Genomic DNA, 22,126 nt, shown 5'->3' on the forward strand with positions numbered 1-22,126 from the left:
CTTTGACCATTAAAAGAACTCTTTGACCATAATTAACACATACTATTTAATTATGATCAAATAAATGGTCAACTGTACTTTGACTTAGGATATTTACATTGTGGTGACAAGGGGGGCAAGGGATGGGGCCTATCAAGCGGTCGAGGCCATCAAGGAAGAGGTTGAAATGCCAAATTTTGAGAAAGGCTTCGAGAGAGAGTAGATTGAACCTACACACACCGAAAATCGTGAGTGTATAGCGAAATTGTAGGAGAGATGTTGCCCAGAGCATCCCTTGTCCACAAGGATGTTGAAGGAAAAGGGGCCTAGAGCGTGGGAGCTTAAGGACCGTGAGAGGAGTCGGGGAGAGTGGAAAGGAGCAAAGGAGCGAGGAGTAGGTAAGGAGAAGGACAAGGAGGCGGCGGAGAGAGTCAAAAGGAACAATTGGAGGGGGAGAGGAGGCAAGGGAGTAGGATAAAGAGGAGCTGCTGGGTGAGGGACATGAGTAAGAGGAAGGTGTTGTTCAAGGGAGGCGTTGTGGGAAATGGGGGCAGATGGGAGTGCAAGCTTTAGTAATGGAAGAGCATAGGAGGGTGGATTCTGGGCTAGGGATGTAGTAGAGGGATTATGAGTAGATGTGTTAATATGAGTGTCTGATTTAATCGAAACATGTATATATCATCCATCAGTGCCATCAAGCCCTTCTTTGTCAACACCTTGTCATCTAATGCTGGCACCTTGTGTGCCATTATTCATAGAAATTTTCATTGAATTGTTGTACCATAATGCTATGCATTTTCAATGGGTCTGTTGCTTGCTTGGCAGAAATGGAAAGATGCTATCTAAGAGGTGGAGTTTGAGATGAATGCAGGTTGAGGCCTTCTGCAATAACAGATAAACTGGCAAAGAGTTGAGCTCGATGTTTCTTGAAGAAACAATGTATTCAGAAAAAAGAAAAATATCAAATTAACATTAATGTATTTTTAAGGAATAAGACGATATCTAAAAAAATTGTAGTTGTGGAAAGCCTAGCTAGAGGAGGAAGTACTGAATTGCTCTGTGTGGCTGGAGCTCATGTGCATTCACACGTTTAGGGCGTCACAAATTAGGCCACAGCAGCTTTTGGTATGGACAGGTAACTGTGGTTCTGCCAAGGACATCTTGTACCTTTACCGTAATAAGTCTCCTCACATCTTATGTGCTTTTCTGGTTTTTGCAAGTATTCTTAATTTTCATGGAGTATTACACAGCAGTTCCTTTCGTATTAGTTTCTAGTTTCTTAGACTCTTGACAAGGATTACAGACTTTTGTGGTTTCCTTGTTTCTTTTAGGTTGGGACCTGCACATTGTCTAGAAGTGGCAGCTTGACCTCCTAGAGATGTTTTAGAGGAACAGGATTGGATTTCATCTTAACACCAGTCTTAGCTTACATTTGGAACTATTGAACTCCGTTGTTATGACATATAGGTTCGGTGGCTTGATGTTAATTTGCATATCTATATATCAGAATGTATAGCAGTGGTGAAGGTTTCTTGTATGCTAGCATTTGATTTTGTAACAAGGATGATTGTTGAATCTGGTACTCTGTTTTACAGGTCATTGAAAAGGAAGCTCTTGCATTGAAAAAGGAATTTTCTACGTCGCGGCGTACTGCCTTGTTGGAAGATACCGGGGAACTAAGTGACATAGATATTATCGATAACGAGGAAGCTCTTGTGGTATATTGCATCGGTCTTTGCAGTTCTGTATGCTTTACCGGTTCTTGGAAAAGGAGAAATAAGTGACATAGAGTGTGGGAACCTTTTTGTTTTAATGTATCAAGAGTACATGGTCGTTAGAGAGTACAATTGATCCTTGTTTACTTGATAATCTCTTATTTGATCTATTTGATCTAAGACGAGGTTTATTTTAATACAGACACTTAGTCAGAAGGGCTACATCAAGCGAATGAGGCCTGACACATTTGCAGCCCAAAATCGGGGTACAGCAGGAAAAACTGCAGGGAAGCTCAAGGCAGATGATTCTCTTTCTGAGTTTTTGGTATGCAGAAATCATGACTACCTTCTTTTCTTCAGGTATTAACCCCTGCCCCCCCCCCCCCCCCCTTCCCGTGCCTTTCCCCCCCCCCCTCTCTCTCTCTCTCTCTCTCTCTCTCTCTCTCTCTCTCCAAACCCATAATAAAATACCACCAGGTATTTTGTCTATCTGATGGAGATGGGGCGACACAGAGAGACCCTGTCGCAACAGATTAGACAGCAGGAGGTGACAGTGCCACGGGAGACAAAGATAGAACGAGCTCAGTGACATGTCATAGATTTCTATGCATTTGAGTTTTCTGCGGGATAAAGTGGTGAAACCCTTACCAATACCAAGATCAGCCTTTTGGAGCAATTCATTGGAATTCTGGGGTACTCGGAAGGGCTGAAAACCCTAATCGCAGCAGATGCAGGCAGCTGGAACAGAAATCGCAGAATCTCTCCCGTACAACACTCACACGTGCGAACAACGCAAGACTAAGATGCTGGAACAAATCACAATTTGGTGTGGAAGGAGAAGAAACAATTTGCAGCAGTAGAAAGAGCTCTGGGAAGGGGAGAGAGAAGAGCAAAACACAGCACTAGGGTCCAGAAATAGGGGCTGGACCCCCCCCAAGGTCTTTATTGCAATAGAAAATACTTTATACAGCTGGCTCTGAGAAGAGCATGAAGTTGAGTACGATTCTCCATACATCTGGGAGGCCTAGGGCCCTCTTTTATAGACTAGGCCTAGCAAAAAGCTAGGGCTTGCTTTCTAAAAGCTACTTTTACATAAATGCCAAGTTTTAAGGCTTTTCTTTCTAAATTGGAGGCTTTAGGCGCCTTTTTAGTCTTGTGAGCCCTCTCTTTAAAGAGGGGTCCCCTTGTCCTTGCTTTAGAGCCTCGTGGGACTTGCTTTTTGTGCTTTTCTCCCCAATCTTGGGTTCTTTTTGCACTTTGTTGGGTCCTACACATTGCACAAACAAATTCCAATACTTTAACCTATTAGAGGTTAGCGAAATGCATGCACTCCTAGTTCTTGGACTAATCCTAGCCCCTTGTGGGCGTCCCCATAGTTCTCTTTTACCAATGCAAAGCAAAAGTAAAACAATAACACTTATTCTTAGTTAACCAAAGTCAACATTCTTTGACCATAGTCAATTCTAATAAACATTATACTTAATTTCTTGAGAGAAGTACCAAATGGTGACAAGTGGAGTAGAGGAGGAGGAGGAGATAGTTAACATGAGGGCAGCATGGATTAGCGGGAAGAGACGAGGAGGAGCGGTGGAGCCAGAGACACAGAGAACCACGCACGATGCAGAGGTCGACGAGGGCACACATGATGGAGGTTCAGCCCATTCCTGCCCCTTGTCACAACGAGAGGCGACCAGACAACTACAAATACAAGTAATCTTCGCAGCTCACAGGAGAGCCACCATGGCACTTGGCTATGTATTTTGAGTACCTGTCTTTGAGTATAGTTTTGAGTATTGAGTTTTTATGAGCTTTTTAGCATTGCACTCAGCAAGGGCACTAGCAAGTCCTTTCACAGTGGCTTGTATGAGTTACCCTTGGATTGTACTTTGTCTCATATGTCCGCGAGGCCTTTTGAAGGTGTTAATATATCTTTATTTCTTTCTTTCTCTCGGACAAAAGTGCATCACAGATTGAACATGGCCATATGGAACTGCAATGTCACTTGATGGTCAGAGCCAAGTTGGAGTGTGATCAGACTTAGGATTCAGCACGGGTGATGATGCTCATTTCAGTAGCTCCACCCTTACTGTGATTTGTATCAGGTTTTCTTTAAGTCTCATAGACCCATCGGTCTTTCGAAGACTCTAATAAAATTTCTTTCTTCTTTCTTTCACCTATATGGGACAAACCACTTGTAGCTGTCAATTGCCGTTTTGCTATCACCTCTGTCGTAGGTCTTTATCACCCTGGCATCACTTGCACCAGAGTCCACTTTGATCACGTCCTCGATGTGGTGTATGAGAGCCATCACTTTTGTTAGCTATTTACTTTAGATGATGTTGACTTTGCCCATGCCTTTGACACTTTGATATCACTGATCCATGACTCCACCTCCAAATCATTCCCATTCCGATGTGATCTACACTCCATCCTCCATCTGGGAAGATGCCAAGTATCGTGGAATGACGAGGAATGCTGAAAAAAGGACATTAACTACACGCGAGTTGCAATGAGATGTCAAAATGCCTTATCCACCCTAAGAGGTGAGCTTTCCTTTTGCACTGACTAAGGAGAATGTCTGTTTTTCCAGGGAGGTGGGAACCATAGCTTGGGGATTTCTCTCAGGGAAAGCCACCCATACCCATCACTAATTAGAGACTTGACACACATATGCCACACCACTTTATGATGCTCCAAGTTAGACATGCTCAGATATGTCCTCCTTGCCCATATCCGTCACTTTCATGCTATTTATTACATGGAATGTGCGAGCTGCAATGTGTAGGCTTCGTAATGGAAGAGCCTAAGACGACGAGGATCTACGGAGAGCACTTTGTTCATGGACAAGAGGTTCTCCCCTCGATTCTAGCTCGGATGTTTAATAAAGTAGTATGCCGTGACTTTTTCCTGCGTAGAGCACCTCCATCATTGAATTTATATACAAGGTTGGGGATCTTATGGATACAAGGAAACTACCACACTATTATGATAGCCACACGTTGGCCAAGATCTACGGCTCTGTACAGAAGAGGGGGATTAGTACATTTGTAGAGATTCATGGCTAGCCGGTATTGGGGCATGCAAGGTTGCAGAGGCAACATTCCTCTTTGGATCCTATTTTCACTCTGAGAGCCATTGTTGAGGGGACATGATCAAGATCTTTGAAGTCTATGCTTGTTCACAGACTTCCAAAAGGCCTTTGACACAATTTTATGAGCATGCATGATTAGGGTGCTGCAAAATTTGAGGATCTTGAGAATCATGATCTCATCCCCTTTTTCAGCCCCCTCATCCTTTTCTACGTGTCATGTGAATATTTTCTCTTCCCTTTTCCCTTTTTTCCACTTTCATTAAAAAAAAAGAAAGAAAGAAGCTCACACCTTAAAACTTTATAAATAAAATTCTTTGGAGCCTCACACCTAATGCACCTCGAACATTACACACCTAAATACATGTAGAACCATTCTAGTCCCATAGATCTTGAAGGGTTTTTGGGCGGACTTTGATGCAATCATGATGATCTCACACCTTAAAACTTCAGAAACAAAATTCTTTCGTTCCTCGCACCTAACACGCCTCGAACACTACACACCTAAATACTTGTACAACCATCCTGGTCCCAAGGGTTTTGGGCGGACTATAATCATCATCATCATCTCTAGATTGATTCACTTCCAGACCAGGTCTGCATTGGTCTGTACCTGATGGAGATGAGACGTCATAGAGAGACCCTACTTCGTCGATTAGAGAGGAAGAGAGGGCGACTCAATAGGGGGCTGTGATGGATCGAGCTCAGCGGCATGCCACATATTTCTACACATTCGAGTTTGCTCTTGGACATGTTGAGAAAGAGGATGAGGAGATCGACGACATGAGAGCAGTATGGACCAGTGCGACGAGTCGACGACAAGGGGGGGGATATAGCCAAAGACACTAGAGCCACCCATGATGCGGCGATGGACTAGAGTGCGCGTGATTGAGGTTCAGCCTCTTATAGTTCTCTTGGGAGGAGATCGCTCGACAAGAGATGTTACCATTGATATGGCCCACAGGATACAGAGATCTCGAAGACCACACCCTCCACCAGAGCGGGAGACGGCCAGACAGACACAGAAACTAGACATCTTTGCAGCTCGCAGGAGAGCCACCATGGCACCTCGATATGTCTTCTGAGTCCTTATCTTGGACCAAGTCTAGCTATTGGTCACTAGTTCTAGATTTCGAGTTTACATGTTTTGTATTTCTGATTTTTAGTCTGGTATAGCATTCAGCAAAGGGTCTTAGTGTGCCCTTTGCCTCAACCCTTTGTGGCTTGTATGAGTATGTGTCACAATTGATTCTGCACTTTGTCTCATAGGCCCGTGAGGCCTCTCGAAGACGTTAGTACATCTCTCTCTCTCTCTCTCTCTCTCTCTCTCTCTCTCTCTCTGCTCATCTAATTTTGTGTTTCTCTTCCTTTCATTCCCTTTTGTTTCCCTTGCATTAATTCCCCTCCCCACCTATGGGGCCTCTTCGCACACCCACTAAACAATTGTGGGCTGTTTTGCGCCATACCTACAAGTGCTTCACCGCCCCTCCACCCCACGTCATTGGAGGTCAACTTGACTGCTGGTAGGAAGTCTTATAGGCTGCCTCCCATGCTCGAAGGAGCACTAGCCTTGTGCCTTTAGTGGAAAGGAGCCGATTGGATCTGCACCCACCAAATGTGCTGTAGTCCTATGGCCTTGGAAAAGACATCCCGCAGTCCCTTGGCCTCTTTGTTGACCCCCCTCATCTCCTTAGAGCCCATGAATCTCTACAGCCTCTCCAAACAAAGTGATACTCCGAAACGACTTTTATTTTCCTTGCATGATGAAAAAACAAGACCAAGAGTTCAATTTATTCTTTCAATCTAGGTAAGGTGCAATTTGTTCTGGTTGTGCAACCTTGACTTCAACGGTCTGTTTCCTTATTCTTGGTACGCCTTTCAATGAAATTGCTGAAAGCAAGTCGTGTGCAATCAAAGGATATGTGTGTGCCATTTGTTAGCGGTGTGCACCCGTGATTTGGAAGTGTTGTTTTCCATGTTCTTATGATGTGTGTTTTGATGACTTCTAGAGAGAATTTCAGAATGGAAGGAATACAACAACATTTTGATAGTTTTGGCCAACAAGGAATGCTAACCAAAATCCAACTAGCTTTGTCATGCTAACCTTGCATATCAGGGAGGGGCCTGCGTGCGCATGTTTGTAAGCTTAATTTGGAAGGTTGGTTTCTTTCTTTGATACATTTTAATATGGGATTCTTTCCATCAACCTAGTGCCTGTGTTGAGAGATGTGGATGTGTGTTCATCTTGTCTGTATAGACTGTGTGCATGTGGGTGCATAGAGGGGTGCGCTCTCTATATAATTTTCACAGCTTTGAAAGGAAAATTGTGGTGCTCTTACACCTTGTCTTGAGAAGGTGCCATTGTAGCCCATTCTAATTGTCCTATACACTTAAGGGTCTTGCAGTGAGAAGGGGACGGTCTATTCTACACGTGCATACCAGGTTCCAGAATGTTCTCGAACTGCGACAGGGAGTCCTCTTGTGCAGGTTTCTTCGTATCCTTTTGAGCCTTTTTGATTGTCCAAGTTACAGTTTGTAATTTCCTTAAGTTTTTGACAGAAGCATCTAAGTTGATTCACATGTTGAATCAGACTATCATGCAATGAAACCTTGTTTTAGCTTATAGGTGTATTGTTGATGTCAGATTTTGCCGATCCCTATTGGTGAACGGATAACATCAGTCAAATCCGTCTCCAAGTTTGAGGAATCTGAGTACTTGGTGATGCTAACTGCTGGCGGGTTCATAAAACGAACAGCTTTAGCTTCTTTCTCAGCTATCAGATCAACAGGGATTAATGCGATTCAGCTGGTATGCACCTCCGTTAACTGTAGTTTGATCTTGTTTCCCAGGAATGCTGTTCGAGTTTCATGAGAGCTTATATTAACTTTGTTTTTTCCCCCTCGGAAAGCTTATATTAAGTTTTAAGACAGTAACTGCTGGAATCTTAGGTACCTGGCGATGAGCTAAAGTGGGTAAAACTAGCATGTGAAGGAGACAGTTTAATGATGGGATCTCAAAATGGCCTTGTTCTGAGAGTAACTTGTGACAATAGCACGGTATGAATCAATCTCTTTTCTTATTCTTGGTTTCCTTGCATTGATTGGGTGCATTAGACAATTAGATCATGACAGCATAAGTGAATTAAAGTTGGTTAAGGATATAGAGGGAGTAGGGTCTTGAGAATTGTTATTTCTCAGGATTTCCCCCCTATCAATGGTCAAATTTATCGCATTTTTAACATTTTCACAAGTGAGAAGCTGGATGTATCTAGATTTGTGAGGCTTGCTGTTTTTTCAGAGCATACCTTGTCTTTTCTTAAAACTCTTTAGGGGAGTAGCTTTAGAGATGACCTTGTCCTATTCGGCGCAATTTAGCATCAAAATTGTAAAGGCTTGAAGGAAGTTCTTTCTATGCATGTAAATTAAAGGCACTTTCAGTTTGCCATTTCTAGAAGTTGCTGGCCGCCCCTGCCTTCTTGATTTTCTCTCTATCTTGCCTACCTTTCTACTTCATGCTCTACTCTTCTTTGGTATTCGACCAGCCCCTTTGCTCTCCCTTAATCTAGCTATTGCAGCTATAGCCTGCTGCTACCTCCTTTTTTCTGTCCATTATTCAAGGAGTTAGCATTGGATAGGATCTTCAGCGTCCTGTTTGCTCAAACCTCAAGGATATCTCTTTTGTGACAAGAAGAAAGGTGCTTGGCATGCTCCCAAATACATGTGTTTGTGCCTTTTCTCTTGTGAGCAACTTGAGGTATGATGAGATTTCGATTTGCATGTTGAGATTTTTGGCTCGAGAAGCATGTGCTGCATCCCTATCTTTTCTTCATCTTCTTGTTCTAAATCTCTTTGGGATTCATGCATATTATCTATGTCTTAGAATTTCTTTATTTAAGTGTATATATCAATGGTTGCATGCTTTGGTAAGTCTATCATTTTAATGACAAAAGCTTATTTGTTGTTTTACCTATATTTGAATAGCTTACAATATCACTATGAATCCAAATCTTGGAGAAGGCAGTCTTTTGATGCTTCTGATCCTTCTGTACCTCCAAATGTGTAGATTGTCCGCAGGTGTGACACATTATTTCAATAGATGCAAACAATGTAGCAGCAACTTCTCTTGTTGCAGAAAAGCCAAGCGTCCAGCATTTACGCGATGGGATTGCGTCCTTTTCTCTTGAAGTCTGTTTAGGGGAGGAGGAGGACGTAGGAGGCGCATTTTGACATTACAAATTACCTTGATTATATTCGGGCTCCCATTGTGGAGATGTATGTTTGAGGGAAGGGCGTTTTGTGTTGACATGAATTTAATGAAAAGCCCTCCACACCTCGACATAGGATTGATTCTATGAAGCTGGGGTACTGTTGTGGAGATGTACGTTTGAGGGAAGGCCTTTTCATGGTGAAATAAACTTAAAGAAAAGCCCTCCACACCTTGACATAGGATGAATTTTCTATGAAGCTTTCATATGTGAGTTTCTTCTAGAGCCGGAACAATTTTTGAAAGCTCCAAACATTGAATAAGGTTAGCAAGCTGCTAGATTCCTTCATTCAAGAGTTTAGGGAAAACACACTAGGAGAAACAAATTTGAGATCCTTAGATCAGGTGATTCACTTTGTGCAGGCCTATGATAATACTGTTTGCACTATAAGATGTTCGATGGCCGCTCATGGTGGAAAGAATAAGAAAAAACAAGCGCACGGAGTGCCGAGCTAGCGACACCAAGCTTTAAAAAGCTATTTCAGCGAAGTAGACTTTGGGCCCTCTTGCGAAGAATCTTCATATCGTTTCTTGAGCATAGATTGATGCTTGGCCGAAGGGACTTTGCTTCAAGCCTTGTCACTTGTCAAACAATGCCCTTACCTGTGGTCATGGCAATGCATCTGTCCACTTGGTAGAGTCTAGCAAAACTCAAAAGTAATTCATCTATCTCTTAAGCAGAATGTTGATCATAAGCTTGAACTTATGCTTGGTGCACAGCTTGTACTTAGTTCAACTGAGGAGGATAATATCATGTGCAAACAGTATAATAAGGGTAAATAGATTATAAGGGTAAATAGTAGAAAATAAACGAGAATGCACACTTCCGAGTTCAGTTTAAGAACAAGCACTGAAAGCATGGGAATTCCAACATCATCATGTTGTTGACACTGATTTCAAACCATTAAAATTAGGTCTATCATTATACTTAGAAAGGCAAAATAAGACTTTGTGTTCGTAGTTTTTTATCTCGATGATTTGATTCTGAAATAGTGTGTTAGTTGCAGAAGTGAAAGCCAAGTTAAGAAAAAAAATTGACATGAAAGAAACAAGAGCCTTTATTATTTCTTGAATAGAAAATGAAGGTACGAGGAAGAAATAATGCTAACTCAAGGTAAGTATAATGCTTGCTCAAGTTAAGTCTATCAGGAAGCTCTTCAAAATTTTCTATCGTCAATGGAGTGCAATCTCAAATTGTGAACTCATGGCAATGCATAGAATGTTGGTCCTCAAGAATATCAGCAGTTGGTGGAAATTCATACGAGTCATTGTCCTTAGTCAACTTAGTAGAAAATCAAGAAGACTCAAATGTATGCATTTAAAAGGGTACTCAGATACTTGCAAGGAACATTCAATTATGGACTGTGATATGGGAGATATTCTGTAGACGCAGATTTGAGTGTGAAATGTGATGATATAAGTTTAACCAGTGGATACCTGTTCAGTTTAGGATTGAGAGCAATGTCATGCAAATTCTAAAGCATCTAACTGTGCTGGTATCATGAAACAAAAGTAGAATATAGAGGTTGATCAATATTAATGTTAAGCAAGATTTTGGAGGTTATTATTAGAAATTGAGAAAATCTGTGAAGATCCCACTGTGCTTTACTCAGACAACATGACCTGCATTGAACTGGTAAAGTATCCAGTGTTCCATTTATGATTGAAGCTCACTATCACTTTATTAGAGCAAAGGTCTGAATGTAGAAAAATAGCGTAGTTTACTTTTCAACACAACAATAGGTTGAAGGCATTATCACAAAATCATTATGATCAATAAGGTCTGGTATTTTAGATTATCAAATTGCCATAAGCTCGCAATACTTGAAGACAGAAGGGTAAGATAAGCTGCTCTGTGTGACTCCATTTGTGCAGTGTTTTTATGTTTAAAATCAGAAAGAAAATTTGTAATCCATCCTCTACTCATGAAGCACATTTTAAAAGGACCAGCTGCCCAAGTGGCTTTTGTCGTGTTACCATATCTTGGTTGATTAGAAAAGTCACTGTTGTTACCAATATATTTTGTAGTTTTTCAATTTTAAGGTGTGATCGGCATGATAAAAATGCTGTCATATGCAAACACTGCGCTGGATGATGCTATGGGGCAGTTAAAGCCCTTAATCACTTGACTTAGGGTTTTGTTTTGTCAGTTTCGTGCTACAGGTAGGAATTCCAGGGGAGTGAGGTCAATGAGGCTCAAGAATGAGGACAGGATGGCAACTATGGACATTGTGCCTGCTTCAGTAATTCGAGAACTTGAGTAATTTCTTCCATTGCTCTGTAAATGGTTTGAGCTTTTCCAGCTGCATATAATTGTTATTAAATCTTGGAAAATTTGGAGTTCTGGACAGCTTGTCTAGAATTTTGTGATGCTTGCTCTTCAGATTTTGTTCTTGTCGTATTGATCAACACTTTTTCTTTACAATTCAGGCAGAAGGATACAAGTGCACCTTGGCTTCTATTTGTTACAGAGAACGGATTTGGCATGCGGGTGCCCATTCAAGCGTTTCCACCGAGCAAGTTGAGCAGAACTGGTCTTGTTGGTTGCAAAGTAGGATTTCTGCTGCTATGGATTTGGCTATCTTTCTTCAGTTGTTATCCTTTGTCGTACTAATTTGTTGTGTATTATAGCTAGGAATGTTGAACTAATCCTTGCTTGAATGGAGCAGTTCATTCAACCGGGTGATCGATTAGCATCTGTATTTATTGTGGGATTAAAACTCTCAGGTATAGTTTTCTTGTTATTCTTAATGCATTTATTTATATTTTTATTGAACCAAAGTGGTTTCCTACTTCCCATCCGATGAGTCTATCTTATACTATCCAAACATATTTGCAGACCAGTTGCACTTTGCTGTGGTTGCACTGACGTTTAGTTGTGGAGAAGTCCGTTCTTAGTTTTCTGGTTTCAAATTTGCTTTGCTTCAATGGTGATGTGTTAGAATATTGTCCAGGATGTACTGCAGTGTAGATAATGAATGGAATGAGCGAACAAGTGTATTAATGAATCATGAATTTCCAAGTCATTGACTGTTAGTCGATTTTAGTTGAGTGTATGTTGAGGTACTTTTGCTTTGTGAGGTGATGAGAAGCTGCTCATTGATTGTGGGTGCAGAGAATGGTGAAACTGAGGAGGAAGTCGTGCTGGGCAGCTCTGGAGGCATACTGAATAGAATGAAACTTGACAAAATTCCACTTCGGACTCGGCGTGGGGCAAAGTGAGTCAATGCAGTCTCTGTGCGTGACTGTCCTTAAATGTCTTTACTTGAGGTTGTATAAGGGTCAGCATAGCCACATGGGAAGAAGTGGTCTCTATGCCTCTGTAGCATCTGAGCAATCCTGACCTGTCTCGCCTCCTCCCTCCCTCTCCCACCCTTCCACCGGCTTTGGCACAGATGATAGACTGCAGAAGTTGTGGAAAGATGACAGTTATCTTTATAAATCTCCAGTGTACAATATCCCAGAGGAGGAACTGCAAGAGCATCAATGCTGACCCAATATTATACATAAAATATTACTCGACCCAGAAAAGTGGCTTAATCCATGCCAAAAGGGAGGGGTGCAAGCAAATAGTAGGGTGTCGGGTGTCTCTATTGCAAGCAATTTCCATGAAGAATCAGGCCGCAGATGAGTTGTCATGCCTCATGCCTGATATTAAAAGGCTCTCAAGAAGGTATGTAGGCATGTTACACGTGGGGTCTTTTCTGGCCAGGAAGTCACTTTGAAAGTGAAAGTGGAGAGTACAGCTATTGCAAAATAGCCAATCAGTCTTGGCATACGTAATTTGCCATCATTTGTTCGCGATCATTGAAGTACAGGGCTGGTTGAGGTGTTGGCGAATACCAGCAAACCTTCTCATTAAGATGTTGAGAATGCTCATCTCTAGTGTTTTTTTTACATGTGAATGACTCCCGTTATTTTCTTTTGTCAGGGGGGTGAGGTTAATGAAGCTGGAACAAGGAGACAAAGTCACTTCGGTCTCTTTGGTTTCATCTTCAGAATCTGAAAGCGAGGAGCAAACTTCAAAAACAACCTGAAGCTGCAAGTTTATAGCTTCAATCTCGGCATCAATTTTGATATGCTTTTCAAGCCTGTAAAGCATGTTGTATAGGCAATTTTGTAAAGCGTAGGGAGATTTTTTTGTGATATAAAAGTGCCCATTCTTTGGATGGCTGAATGCCTACATTGTATTTGAAAAAAAAAAGCTCTGATGTGGTTGGATATGCAAATGGAACTATGGCTGGTAGGGGAGGTTGGGCTTCTCCAAGGAGTTCCTCATAGTTTAATTTTATGTGGCTCACTCGGTCTTCAAGTTCAAAGGCCTTAAGCTGTTGGCTGGATTTTTCCTAAGATTGTATAAGCAATAGAAATATGATTTTCCCCCCTTGCAAGAAAATTGTTGCACTAAATATGCGATTTATGCAAAATATTACTCAAGACAATCGCAAGTTTGTAGAATGTAAGAGGGTACGGTTTTACATTTGTAAAAACATGTATAGGACCTCGATGTGCAATTTTTTCCTTTAGCTAGTTTGTTGCAAGTCACTCCGTCTCCAAACTCAAGATCTGAAGATTGCATAAGAGAAATGTGATTTATATATACTGCAAGGAAGTTAGCTTGATTGAAATGTGTGATTTGTGCAAGATGTTTAAGTGCTTGTGAAAGGAATGGATAGCTTTGCAATAGGAGATTGACAAGTTGAGACAAGCAAAGTGCAAAAAAAGAGACTGCATGTAAAGGAGTGAATATCTTCAAAGGCAAGATTGCATACTTTTTGAATAAACCCTACTGAGTCAATAAAGCTCGTGCATCAACTACTGCAAATCTCCATGTCCTCTAAGTTGATCATGCAAAGTACACAATGAAAGAAGTTGGAACAAATACTCCTTCATTAGGATGGGCTTCATGTGACTGAATGGTGACGCATCGCATTGCAATCAAAACCTCGATAGACCCAAATGCTAGCTCTGGAAGAAGATTGCACGTATAAGCAAGGTGCTTGGGCTACAAGGAAAATGGCCGTGCAACTTGGTTTTGTTTTAGCACATTGTTTAAGGTCACAAGTTGTTTCTTTGAATCCTTATTTTTTGTAAGTTTTGTGTTCTTGAGATCTTGATTATGAAGAAGCTCATGTGGTTGTGTCCTACAGACCAAAACAAGGTGGTACCAAGCTAGTTGAACTATCATCCAATACTCTATTGGCCATCTAAATAGAGAGCTTTGCCTAAGCATAGTGATTTTCATAGCAGCCCATGTTGGCTTATTCAAAGGATATGTGCTAGTTCCTTTAAGTGGTTGGATTACTTTATTTTGACTTGAGGTAAGAAATTTATGGTGGTTTCTTTTCACTATCTACTGTCAACGAATTGGTAGAAGCAGTCTTTGGATAGGAAGACGAACAGCCACGACTTGAGATAACTTAATCTTACGGCATGAGGACAGAAAAGATTCATATTTTGATAGAATGAATGATATTTGAAGTAATAGTAACATCATGTGATTTCAAGAATGGAAGTTGTATGAAAATTGCAATAGGGATGTCGCTCTCCTAAGCGCAAGACCATAGCTATTTAATTTGGAAGAAAGCAATAGGACTAAATCAAGAATCAATGACTAAAGATGAAACAAGGACAAATAGATGCTCTATATGGTTGATATTGCTTTGACAACAATTGGTAATTTCTCTTATCAGCTTGGTAGACACAATCAAAGCAATTAAGTAAAAAGAAAGAAGGATAAAAGATGTATCTAGAGTTTCCTTGGTCGTCTCATCACAATGCTTGATGCTTCTTAAGTTGCATATGATGAGGTCACTATGAAAGAGAGGCTTTGTGAGGAATCTTTTTTGAACCACAAAGTTATTAGATCGACGATTGAATGTGAAGCAAAAGAAAGTTGATTGGGGCTCAACCAAGCAAGCAAAGATTTGGAAGGACAAAGGAGATACGTATCTATTCCCTTATTTTTGTCTTCCCATTTCATTTTTCTTACTCTCATAGAAGTACTCATATAGAGCGAAGAAAGAATGATATGGTGACGGAAGGGAATAATTGAATCTGAAGAAGAGGGATAGATCATATTAAAATGTCATGAAAAGGAGAATAAAATATGATAGCTTATATAGGATCTAGGATAATCTAAATGAGCTAAGAGTTTTTTATGATTAAATAAGCAGGATTATGTACATTGGTAAGGATGAGAATACATATAGCATGTGGTATGTATGAAATATAAAATACAATTACTCATAGCTTGCTTGAGTAGATGCCAATCCTAGCTTAATTGTAGATAACAAAATTATTATTATGTGATACATATGTTATATTTCGATAAAGTGTTCTGCTAAAGGGAACCAAATTGGAGAAACTTAAAGAGAAGAAAAAGCATATGACATTTTTGCTAAGCAAGACAGAAGACATGATTGTTCGTTGGCAAGCTTTTTGCTTTGCTAATTTCTTTACGAGATTTCTTTTGTAGATAATGAAAAACAGTTGGTATGTCAGATAATATCTTCTATGTATTTTCTAGCATTTGAAGAAAATACATATTGAATCATTACTAGCTACTAAGTTAAATTAGAAACTTTGATGTGTGATTAGACAATAATGTGCAAGTATCCTTCTGCTGATCACAGAATAGTATATCACTTATTGCTACTCGCATTAAAATGAAAAAGAATTATGCTTTGTATTTGTTATTATTTCTCAATATCATAGTTGTATGGGACGATATAGATATTGAGGAATATGACAAATATAATGCTTGGGCCTGTAACAAAATAACATAAGCAATGAATGGATGCGGTATAGTACTTTCTGGTGGTATATGATAATAAAAATAATCTTTCATAAGTTTTGAATTGGCTAAATTCATTATCTTTTGGTTAATGAGAGCTTAAGATCTCTTGAATAATTTCTTTTGACCATGATGATACGTGATGAATATCCAAGAGAGTACTCTTCACATCTCTACTCGTTGACTCGGAAAGTCAAATACACAATTGGGGTCAGTTGCAATCCAAGCACGAGGGATGTTACATAATTATATTTCTGATATTTCTTGCTATGGAAATTATTTTATTTTAGTCACTTGACTATGACAAAGTATTCCATGGGAGCGCACTGGACATAGTAGAGGTCCTAGTTAATTCTTTGCGGGATTTAGTTGGGGATGCCTAACTACTTGTGTTTTGCCAGGCTAGATGGTTAGTATTGTGATTCCATGTTAATACTAATGTCACTAGTGTTACCGGTGTTATTGCAATTGATTGCAAGGTGTGTATTTTGATGTCTGTATATCAAGCATAAAATTGTGTTGGGATTAGTTGGTGTGATGATTCATCAATTGATTTTAACAACTAACACAATTAGCAACTCGAGTATAGATGATGAATTGGATAACAAGGAATAGATATGGTGAAGGTGATTTGGATTGATCGAAGTATCGAATGGTTGCCAAAGGCATGGGCCATATTGTAAAATAATGAATATCAAGCCGTGGGCTAATTTATTTTATTAATTGTGTATGAGGGCATATACAGCTGTGTGATATTTTAAGCTTGTAGAGCTATGTTGAGCAATCTCTCTAATTGTGAACAAGGGATGCTTTTGGATGTACTATTATTGGCTCTTTGCTTTTGGATCTTACAATTATAAATACTCTAGATGGCAAGGTCGAATTGAAGACCATTTGAGCCTATACTCCAGGATGCATTCTTGGAGTCTATTTCATGAATCCAGGTGTTGTCCAATTGAAGACCATTTGAGCATATACTCTAAGGAAATCTACACCAAAATCTAATCCCTCCTTAAAAGAGGTAAGGGGTGCACAAACAATATATATAATCCCAAGAAATTTCACTCCCAATTAGTTGCTAGATCTCTCTCTAGTCTATCAATAGTGTGACTAAGAGTTTGAGTACCATTTGAGCTAAAAGGAATTGTAATAAGAAGGTCCATAGACCTTGACCTCAGTAGCATGATTGAGTGTTCTCCAAAACATTCAAAGTGATAACCACTAGTCTTATCAATAGCATGATAGGGTGTTCAAGTCTTTGAGTAGAAAGGGTTCTACAAGGACATCTTTCTTTCATCTTCATCTCTTCAAGGCTCCATGAGGATTTATTAAACACACTCATAGTTAGCTAGCTCAAAGGGATTCCAATCCTAGAGCTTATAGGTGTTGTAGACATCTAGCTTTTCTTTAAAATGCATCGATCCAAAGGTGGCAGCACATCTATGTTGTTGCTTGGTTTGAGTCTATGTTGAGACAAAGATTTTAGCTTACTCATAGTGTCTTTGGCATTGCCTAATTGATTTCAGCCCTTCTCATGACTAGACATCATATCAAAGTAGCTCTAGCAAGACTCCATGGCCATTCAACATGACCCCTTAAGCCCTAAAAAAGAAGCTGTGATGCTAGAACGGATCAGTGGATCCTTCACTATAACAAAGTTGCAATAGATCCTTTGACCTCAGCCCATGAATGGCACTTTCATTCAATTGTTTTGACAACCTCCTCATTGATGATTAAAGCCCATAGCTGACAATATCTATTTACGTGCAAGCTCATAGTTGGGTCACAAAGCCTTGGAGCCATCTTGGTTGATCCAAGCTTCTCGATGATTGTAATTTTTTGCGAGAATCCAAATTTGGGACAACCTAGATGGCCACCTAGTCTTAGTATCCCCTCATTACAAAGCATGAAACCCCAAGTCTTCATAATGTTTTAGTCAAAGGTTGAGAATGCTCTCAACGGAAGCAGAACGGAAGAGGGAGAGAGAGAAACAGAGAAACATAGAGCCACACACATTTTTGGTGGGTGCAGAACACCCTAATCTTCTTTTTCATTCATTTATATATGTGTTTGAGTATTGTACATAATTGGGGTAAAGGCATAGTGACCTTTAACCCCCACAACCTCCCACTTAAAGGACAATGTGTCTTTAAGGGAGAAGAACCAGTGAGCATACTATCCAATGCCCATTTATACATGATAATACTCAAACCACTGAATAGGTAGACTCTTCGTCAACACATTAGTAGGGTTATCATCTGTATGAACCTTGACTAGCTCTATGCGCTTGTCCTCAACCAAGTACCTCCTTGATGAAATGGTACCTAACCTCAATGTGTTTGGTCTTTGCATGAAAGACCAGATTCTGTGCTGAATAGGTAGACTCTTCGTCAACATATTTGCAGGGTTATTGTCTGTATGAACCTTGACAAGCTCTATGCGCTTGTCCTCAAGTACCTCCTTGATGAAATGGTACCTGACCTCAATGTGTTTGGTCTTTACATGAAAGACCAGATTCCGTGCTAGCTGAATAGCACTCATGGAATCACTAGGCAATGTCGGTACACTTGTATGAATCCCCAAATCTCCCACTAGCCGATCAAGCCATATAGCCTCCTTGCAATCCTCTGGCTGCAACATACTCAGTCTCTATGGTAGACAAACCAATGCACTTCTGTGCGCGAGACATCCACGACACTGCACCACCTGCAAAGGTGAACACATAACCAGAAGTGGATCTCCTACTATCCACATGCCTTGCATAGTCTGAATCTGTGTACCCAAGTACATGCATGTCTCCTCTACCAAAGCAGATGCACATTTCCTTGGTACCCTTCATGTACCTCATGATGCACTTAACTGCCTCCCAATGCCTCTTTCTTGGATTAGCCATATACCGGCTAACAACTCCCACTGCAAATGCAATGTCTGGTCTAGTAGCTATCATAGCATACATAAGACTCCCAATCGCTGAGCATAAGGAACCTTGGCTATCATGGCCCTCTCCTCATTTGATTTGGGACTATCTGTATGACTCACTTTCACATATGGAGGCAATGGAGTACTCACTGCCTTCCCTCCCTCCATATTGAAACGTTGCAATACTTTTGTAACATACTCCTTCTATGAAAGCCAAAGGAGTTTCCTACTCCAATCACGCGTGATGCGCATATCAAGTATATGACCTGCAAGTCCCAAATCCTTCATATCAAAGGCCTCATGCAACTTGGTCTTTAATGCATCTAGCTCATAAGTATTCTTGCTAGCCAATAGCATATCATCCACATATAGTGCGAGGAGTATCAGGCTATTATCCTTAGCCCTTTTAGTGTAGAGGCAGTGATCAATTTCACTCCTTCTAAAACCCTGGGACTGAATGAAAGCATCAAACTTCTGATACCATTCTCTAGGCACTTGCTTAAGACCATAGAGACTCTTCTTCAGCTTGCAAACTAAATGCTTTTTGCCCTTTTCTTCAAAGCCTTCTGGTTGCACCATGTAAATTTCCTCATGCAGATCCCCATGTAAGAAAGCTGTCTTGACATTCATTTGCATAAGCTCCATATCCTCTGCTGCCACTAGGCCAAGCATGCATCTAAGTATGGTCATCTTCACAACCGGAGAGAATATCTCATCAAAGTCCACACCCTTCTCTTGCTTGAACCATTTAGCGACCAAACGGGCCTTGTACCTAGGCACATCATCACCTGTGACCCTCATCTTGTAGACCCATTTACATGGCAATGCTTTCTTTCCATGTGGCAAAGAAACCAAGTCCCAAGTCTCATTCTTCATAAGTGAACTCATCTCTGATTGCATAGCATACTCCCACTTGCATTGATCCTCGTGCATCATAGACTCTCTGTAGCAAGAAGGCTCCCCGCAATCAGTATGCATCACATAGTCTACCCCTGGAACAAACCTATCAGGCGGTCTAGAGACTCTAGATTATCTTCTCAAGGGCATTTCAGCTTGCTGTCCCACTTGCATATTAGCCACATTTGGCTCATCATTTCCACCAATAGATGATCCATCATCTACCCTTGATTGTATACCTATGGAAGTATTTGGTGGTACCATTTCTTGCACATTTGGTGCATGGACAGCTTGCTGTCTATCAACATATGCAAGTGGATTCATGTCCTGGAAAGTGATTCGCCTCATTTCCACATTCCTCATGGGTGCCTTATGCATCTTCTTCTCATTGAAGGCAACATCATGGCTGCGTATGATCTTCTTTGCCTCTGGATCCCAGAGATGATAGCCCATCTCTCCACTTTCACCATAACCCAGAAAGATGCATTTCCTAGACTTAGGATCTAGCTTCTTTCGAAGCTCTTTTGGCACATGTGCATATGCCTCACACCCAAATATATGCAAATGAGAGTAAGAGGGCTCCTTGCCACTCCATGCCTCTTTAGGAATACCACCATCCAAACTCTTACTAGGTGATCTATTGATCACGTGCACTGCAGTCTTCATTACCTTAGCCCAAAAACCACCATAAAGACTTGCATTAGAAAGCATGCATCGCAACCTTTCTTGAATGGTATGGTTCATCTTTTCTGCAACTGGATTTTGCTCTGGAGTACGAGGGGATCTGAGCTCCCTCTTAACCCCACGAGTATCATAGAAATGCTGAAAGTCATGAGAGCGATACTCTCCAACATTGTCTGTCCGTAGGCATTTAAGCGTTCTACTTGATTGATTCTTAACCAAGGCCAGCCATTTTTGAAATACCTCGAACACATCACTCTTTCGAGCAATAGCATAAGCCCACACTTTCCTAGTTGCATCATCAATGAATGTCACATAGTATTCAGTCCCGCCTAATGACCGTGTAGGCATGGGACCACATACGTCTGAATGCACTAAATCAAGCTTTTCAAACTCTTTCTTTCCCCTTCTTTTATGGGCTGATTTAGTCTGCTTCCCATAGAGACAATGCTCATAAAATTCAAAATCAAAGAAACTCAAATGCGGTACATAACCCAAACGGCATAAGAGTTTCATCCCATTTTGGCTCATATGGCCCAACCAGCAATGCCATAAAGAAGTGCTTGGCTGCTCAGTTATTGTAACAACATGATCAAACACCCTTGATACATGTAAGGGATACAAAGTCCCACACTTGGCACCCCTGGCCAAAACCATAGAGCCCTTATGAATTTTCCAACTCCGAGAACCAAAGATGGTCTGAAAACCAGCATCATCTAGCTGACTCGTTGAAATGAGACTCTTGGTCAGCTTAGGCACATGTCTTACATTTTTCAAAATAAATGCAGACCCATTTGCAAAAGAAAACTTTATGTCACCTACTCCCACTATGTCACATGCATAGTCATCTTTCTGCTGTCATAAGTGGAGAACCATTCCCTATGGGGAGTAACATGGAATGAAGGACCAGAGTCCAAAATCCAATCCTGGGAATATGCATCCTCTGAAGTGGTAAGAAAATCTGCAGATAAACTAGACATGAAGAGAATGTCATTGTCACTATCATGTGTGACTGCATTGATCTCCTCGATCTTCACTTTTCCTTTGTTCTCCCTTGGACTCTCTTCCTTCTGATTTGCACCCCAATTTGCATTCTTTTTCTTATCCTTTTGGTCTCTTTTAAGCTTGTAGTAATCCTTTTTCATGTGGCCCTTCTTGCCACAATAGTGACACTCAATGTTCTGTGCGCTGGACTTGCTGCGGGACTTCCCTCTTTCTTGAAACTCCCCCCTGGACTATGATCTGCCCCTTTGCACATTTAAGGCTGCATCCTGCTTGTTGCCTTCCATTGACTTCCGTCTAATCTCCTCAACCAACAAGCTACCAACCACATCATCAAAGTTCAATACTCCACCAGGTGCAAAGTTACTGATAGCAGTACGAAAAGTATCCCATGAGGATGCTAATGAGCATAAGAGAAATATTGCCCTCATTTCCGCATCGAAATTCAGCTTTTGAGCTTGAAGCTGATTGAAAATGATATTAATTTCATTCAAGTGCAAAGCTATGGATACTCCCTCCATGTGCAGCTCAAACAATCTCTTCATGAGATAGACTTTGTTTGAGGCAGTCTCTTTCTCATATGTAGCACACAGATTTTTCCATAAAGCTTCCGTAGTCTTTTCAATGACTATTGTGAAATAAACTATCCCCCCAAGATGAAGTCTAATGGTAGACATTTGCCAATGCATCCAACTCATTCCATTCATTTGTGGACATAGCTGCAGGCTTAGCTACAATCCCTTGCAAGGGTTTTATCAGCTTCTTTTGAATAAGCACATCCCTTA

The 22,126-nt window shown here is 40.8% G+C and overlaps 1 protein-coding gene across 1 annotated transcript in view; it reads left to right on the top strand.

Moving 5' to 3' along the window:
- The window catches only part of GYRA (DNA GYRASE A), a 118,588-nt gene extending 105,087 nt beyond the window's left edge, over positions 1-13,501 (top strand). Inside the window, exons 19-28 of the mRNA XM_087393464.1 lie at positions 1,575-1,697; positions 1,897-2,054; positions 7,188-7,269; positions 7,427-7,591; positions 7,732-7,839; positions 11,197-11,306; positions 11,477-11,597; positions 11,716-11,773; positions 12,162-12,264; positions 12,978-13,501. Of these exons, the coding sequence (XP_087249590.1) occupies positions 1,575-1,697; positions 1,897-2,054; positions 7,188-7,269; positions 7,427-7,591; positions 7,732-7,839; positions 11,197-11,306; positions 11,477-11,597; positions 11,716-11,773; positions 12,162-12,264; positions 12,978-13,083 (1,134 nt within the window). The 3' untranslated portion in view covers positions 13,084-13,501. The remainder of the gene's footprint in view (positions 1-1,574; positions 1,698-1,896; positions 2,055-7,187; positions 7,270-7,426; positions 7,592-7,731; positions 7,840-11,196; positions 11,307-11,476; positions 11,598-11,715; positions 11,774-12,161; positions 12,265-12,977) is intronic.
- Positions 13,502-22,126: the final 8,625 nt, after the last annotated feature.

Source organism: Dipteris shenzhenensis, chromosome 22 (genome assembly GCF_047967505.1).
Source record: "Dipteris shenzhenensis isolate YYH24624 ecotype China chromosome 22, Dip_SZ_1.0, whole genome shotgun sequence".
Classification (NCBI taxonomy): domain Eukaryota; kingdom Viridiplantae; phylum Streptophyta; class Polypodiopsida; order Gleicheniales; family Dipteridaceae; genus Dipteris; species Dipteris shenzhenensis.